Genomic DNA, 6,000 nt, shown 5'->3' with positions numbered 1-6,000 from the left:
CTCTAATATGAAGTATATCTCTTAAAGTTTCTTTTGCCACTCCCTTCCCTTGCCGGTACCTATGAGAAGAACCCGATCTGTTCAGTGGTTATCGAGATCCTTCGGTACATAAACACGGACATCCTGTTACTTTAGTATTATTTTTTTTTATTTTTCAGGGACGACGATGGATGGGAGACAATGCAGAAAATAAAACAAGACCTTAGGGCAGCAAAGCAAAAAATTGCTTCTTTGGAAGAGGAGATCGCTTGTTTGGAAACACAAACAAAGTAAGAAATTTTTTTCACTTCTTTTTTTGGTATTTAATCCGGGCGACTGTGTTGTAAATGATTTTTCGGTACAGACAAATTCACCTTTATATATTACAAAACTAGCAAGTATGCCTCTAGGGGTAAGGTGGGAGGGGTAAATGTGGACCAAAAAAAAAGTTTACTATTTAATTATAATATGATTGCTTAATTCAGGGAGCAATCCAAGAGATGTCCGGCGGCACAAAAGGATGACCAGAAGGTCGGACAAGCCTCTGTTATGGAAGGAGAAGCAAAGTAAGATATCCTATTATATAAAGTAGTAAGCGTTTTTTGTTTGTCCCGAAGGATAACCGCTAAACCGATATTGTTCTCCTTTAAAGTGAAGCTTCTTATAGGTCATGGAAAGGTTTTAAACTATTTTTGTGCAGGGTGTCTTCACCCCCTTCCCCAAAAAATATTTTTACTCTTCTGAAACTGAAATTGAAAATGGGAAGATGTTGATTTTTCCCCTTCCAACCTTAAGTGCCCCTAGAGGTTTCTAGGGGCGTAGCCACTAGTTTCTTTTAATAATCTTTTTTCATACTTTATCCGGGCGACTGTGTTGTAAATGATTTTTCGGTACAGACAAATTCACCTTTATATATTACAAAACTATAGCAAGTATGCCTCTAGGGGTAAGGTGGGAGTGGTAAATGTGGACCATAAAAAGTTTACTATTTAATAATAATATGATTGCTTAATTCAGGGAGCAATCCGAGAAATGTCCGGCGGCACAAAAGGATGACCAGAAGGTCGGACAAGCCTCTGTTATGGAAGGAGAAGCAAAGTAAGATATTTCTTTTAATATTATTTTTTCATACTTTATCCGGGCGACAGTGTTGTAAATGATTTTTCTGTAAAGACAAATTCAACGTGTTCCTTTATTTATTAAAAGCGAGTACTAGCAAGTACGCCTCTAGCTGGGTAAGGTGGAAGGGGTAAATGTGGAACCAAAAAGTTTACTACTTAATTTAAATAGATTATTATATATATATTGTTTAATTCAGGAACAAAACAGCTGCAGCTGGCTCTCCAGAAAATTCGGATGAGAACGAGGTTAAGGAAGTCACTGTTATGGAAACACCAGCAAAGTAAGATTTTTTAAAATTGTTTTTACTACTTTATCCTGGCGACTGTGTTGTAAATGATTTTTCTGTACGCTAAACCCTCTAATATGAAGTATATCCTTAAAGTTTCTTTTGCCACTCCCTTCCCTTGCCGGTACCTATGAGAAGAACCCGATCGGTTCAGCGGTTAACAAGATCCTTCGCTACATACAAACAAAAATCGTTTTACTTTGTAGTATAGATTGTTTAATTTCAGGATGAAAGACCAACCGGATTTTGATATAATTTATGAGAACATAAAGAATCCAGGACCAAAAAGCCCAGGTATAGTACAATATTTATACTAGCGACTGTGCCCAAAGCATATAGTGAAACATTTCTGTACTACATTGTATTATTACACTAGGTTAGGTTAGGTTAGGTTAGGTTAGGTTAGGTTAGGTTAGGTTAGGTTAGGTTAGGTTAGGTTAGGTTAGGTTAGGTTAGGTTAGAATAGGCTAGGCTAGGCTAGGCTAGGTTAAAACTAGAAATATTACTCTTTCTATTAATACACTAGGTTAGGTTAGCCTAGAAAAAAAAACTATTGTAAAATTGAAGTATTTTTTTGTAAAAAAAAGTAATTTTAAAAAATATTTTAATTTCAGTGTATGGGGTGTCAGATGATGAGCAGGAGATGTTTGAACCACCCCCTCCTACAATCCCGCCAGCATCAAAACTGAGTAGGCGCAAAAGAAGTGCAACACCGGGGAAAATCAAGACCTGCGCCCATGGACGCAGTCCCCGAAGCGAGCTGCCATTGAACACGAGACTCATCGAATGCACCTATATGTGCCCAGACTGCCGCGTCTTCTTTCACAAGAGGCAAAAACAAAGAAAAGAAGGACAAAAGTAAGCTGATGTATAATAGTCCTTCCAGTCAGATCATATATAAACTATTTGTGATAAAAAAGTGATATATATCAAGATATCTTGAGTCAAAAATATGTTTAACCACCTTTAATTTGTACGTACATTAATCTATATGACAGTTTGACAGTTTTGTTCTGACGATGAAAATATTCATATAATATTATATTTGAAACCGCTATTCCTATATAGCAAAATTTTTGAAAATTTAATAATGGAAAGTAACTTCGTAATATATTTTTCTTGTATAAAAATGTTCTAGTATAAAGTACAATTAGAATCCAGATCTCAGCAATTAAAACCTATGTATATTTGTGTTAATTTCTCAGCTTAAACCGATTAAACATGCAGTTATATTATCTGTAAAACTATGTAATATTTGGTCATTTAAACCACGTCTAGAATTATAGACTAATTAAGAAAATTTCTGTGAATATATACCTATATAGTATCGCGCTATCGTACCTATGTAAATCATTATGTAAAAAAATATGTTTAAGTGTTTCAATCAATAAAGTTAATAATGAAAACAATTTTTTTTTTATTTTTGCGTTTTGTGTACAAGCGAGGTTTTTCTATAATTAAGGTCGTTTTTTACCACTTTCTCGTGATTTTTACCACCCGTTTTTACCACAATTATTGGTAAATTTTTACCATATTTACCCTATTTCTGGTAAAATTTTACCAGTTTAGGGCAAAAATATTACCAGGTGTTGAACAGTTTTACCACTTTTTTGGTAAAATTTACCGCAAATTTCTGGTAAATTTTACCAAAAAAGTGGTAAAAATTGGTCAAAATCTGGTATAAATTTGCGTCCTAAAATGGTAATATTTTACCGGAAATCTGGTAAAATTTTACCGATAATTGTGGTAAAAATCGATGGTAAAAAGCGTGAGAAAGTACCACTAAAAGTGTTTTTACCACGATTACGGTAAAATTTTACCACCTTTTAAATCGTATAGGCTGGTAAAATTTTACCGTAAAAGTGGTAAAAACTAGGTTTTTTTATGGTATTAATTCCGTCCTGGGTCTCTCTCTCTCTCTCTCTCTTTCTGTCTTTCTCTCAATCTCTCATTTTTTCTACTTAGTTGTAAAATATTTTCTCTTTTTCTCCAAATCTTTCTTTTATATTAATCTCAATTTCTCTTTTTTTCTCCATCTCTTCGATTTTTCTCTCTCTCTCTCTCTCAATCTTATTTTTTTTCTTTCAGACTACCAAACTAGAAGTTACTCTTCACAAAGTTTCGTCAATTTATGTTGGCTTCTATTCTTGTGTATTTAAGGTAAGCTTATTTTAGTTAAGGACCAGATTAATATTGCATGTATATATTAGATTACCATTTACTCCAAACAAGTGAATCTCACACCTGGCTAAAATAACGATACCCCCCAATAATCTTCTTTACCCCATCCCCTCCCTTCCTATTGGATGAACAAACTGACCAATTAATGAAAAGAATTCATTTTCCTACAAAAGGAATAAAATAAAATTAACAAAATTTCTTATAAAAAACTTTGCTTATAGATAAATTTAACTATTATTATTAATTGGTGTCCGCTGGATTAGAAGCGGATTTGCGCCATACTGAAAAATCTGTCATCGTTCTATATACATGCATGATATGATAAATAACAACTCATGGTGATTATCGAAAGCTATTTTTAGGTCAAACTGATTAAAATAGTACTGTAAATAGTTATTAATTCTAGTGTGGTATTCGGCAACCATGAGCCATGCCTATGGCAACCCTGACCTGGGTTCGGGGAAGGGCCGAGGGCCCTCTCCCGAGTCCTGGGGAAGGGGTCTGCCGACCCCCTCCCTATGCCTAAAATTAATGATAGATTCTGACAGCCTTATTATGGTTAAGCTGTATTGTTAATTCCCCCCACCCTTTCCAGGGATGGGGGATCATTATTGCCCAAACTGACTATTGTATATGTATTATATTGATTTTGTTTATGACTATTTATTCCTATCTGTGTATTTATTGTTTGTTGTATATAACGTTAGTAACCCTTAGACCCTGAATAAAGAAACAACTGAATAGACTCTGTTTATTATTTAGTGATTGCTAGAGAAGCGTAGCTTCTCTATAGTATAGGTGTCCACGTCTGTTCACACTGCCGTAGTCATTTGAACTCTGGTGTCTGCCATTTATCCTAGGCGGATACCACAACTTTTGGTGACAGCTGTGTGAGATTACGGCAAACCACAAGTGTAGAGCAGACGCGCAGCTGAGGCTAAGGTACTCCCAGCAGTGAAACTGGCAAAACTGACACAAGCAACCTGAATTGCCCACCCTGGATAGCAAGGTCTAACTCTGCATCCGGCAGTTGTGGAAGCGAAACCTAGCGAAAGACCACTAAGTGTGGCGGAACCTGAGCTGCGGAGAGTAGCGAAATCGGACGAGAGACTGCGGAGAGCAGTGAAACTTGACGGAGAACCGCGAGAAGCGCCGACATCTAACGGAGAATTGAGCGCTCAAGGGCTGAAACAGGCCTGCGGACGGGCTGAAACAGGCCAAATAAGTGCAAACGGCTGAAAATAGGCCAACATTTACTGCAAGAGATAGCAGGATCCGAACCAGCGGCGCTGCAGGAAGGGACATTCCCTGCCGCCACCAGCCGGATTCGGATACACGGCGCTGCAGGACGGGACATTCCCTGCCGCCGACAGGCTGAAACAAGCCAAATAGCTGCGAGCTGCGAGCGAACATACGAGTGTAGTGTACCAAGCAGAAGAAAACTACGTTAACTCCAAGTATCCTGAGAGGCTACAGCGCAGCCACCCATCTAGAAAAACAGATATTATATCACATTTTAGGGATTACCACCCTAGTGTGAAGGCTGAACAATAGATTTATGAGCAAGGCTTGGTAAACAAATTTGTTGTGTATTGTGATAAAACTAAAAATAGAACAGGCTTGGTAAGCAAATCGGTTGTGTATTGTGATAAAGCCAAAAATAGAACCTAGATGTAATATAACAATGCATTGATAAACAATCTAACCCCCCAAGCCTTCAGCACAACAAATACACCCCTTATCCCAACGGAAGGGGAGGGGCCCACCATCAATTGAAGAAAATACAATCGAGGTCACCACACAGTTACTTCAAACCTACAGCACCCCCCCCTCCCCATAGGGGGGAACGGACGGTTTTACCCCGTCCCCTCACGCGCTCCCCCTTCCTACCCACACTTGAATAAGTCCGCCCACGGTGTGGAGATAGCGACCGGGAGAACAGAGCGCCATTTACGGGTCGCGCAGCAGAGCTCGGGACGCATAACAAAATTCAACGGACCAATAAGACAAAGCGGACCAATGAGAGAGCGGGTTGAGGGATAGGTGCGCGTTTTACCTGTGTGCGCGAATCTGCCGGTGCGTAAGCGCGTTGCAAGGAAAGGATATTTCACGCACACACACACACACAGGAGCGGAGCTACTCCATAGCATCCAACAGAGATATTTTTAGAAAAAAAAGACTTGCAAGCTCCTCCCTCCTATCTATAGTGTGATAAGGAAAACCCAATCAGTTCCTGACAGCAGTTCAGACCCTCAACAGCTATCTACACCTACCAGCCTACTCTACAACTCAGAAAACTAGTGACAAGTACTTTAGGTACACCTAATTTAAATCTTTGTAGTTAAACTACCAACCTAGTGATAAACAGTGTTGGCTGCTAGGCTAGAAAGCCTCAAGTGTAAACCATTTATAGTATTGACTTAAAACTTCG

General features: G+C 38.3%; 2 protein-coding genes across 2 annotated transcripts in view; both read left to right on the top strand.

Moving 5' to 3' along the window:
* The window catches only part of LOC145334421 (vascular endothelial growth factor receptor 1-like), a 51,874-nt gene that overhangs the window by 20,365 nt on the left and 25,509 nt on the right, over window positions 1-6,000 (top strand). The window lies entirely within an intron of this gene.
* Window positions 1,036-3,296, top strand: LOC145333694 (uncharacterized). Its single transcript, XM_080178903.1, has 3 exons — window positions 1,036-1,381; window positions 1,614-1,681; window positions 2,002-3,296. The coding sequence occupies exons 1-3, from the start codon at window positions 1,365-1,367 to the stop codon at window positions 2,247-2,249; spliced, it is 333 nt and encodes a 110-aa protein (XP_080035029.1). The 5' UTR covers window positions 1,036-1,364; the 3' UTR covers window positions 2,250-3,296.

The sequence above is a fragment of the Acartia tonsa genome, chromosome 12 (assembly GCF_053477335.1).
Source record: "Acartia tonsa isolate MP-2025a chromosome 12, ASM5347733v1, whole genome shotgun sequence".
Taxonomy (NCBI): domain Eukaryota; kingdom Metazoa; phylum Arthropoda; class Copepoda; order Calanoida; family Acartiidae; genus Acartia; species Acartia tonsa.
The sequence above is the reverse complement of the archived record's forward strand: the minus strand, read 5'-3'. Positions and strand labels throughout refer to the sequence as shown.

Coding starts and splice junctions, on each gene's coding strand:
- LOC145333694 (XM_080178903.1), top strand. Junction 1,682..2,001: donor TCCAGGACCAAAAAGCCCAG/GTATAGTACAAT, acceptor TTTTAATTTCAG/TGTATGGGGTGTCAGATGAT.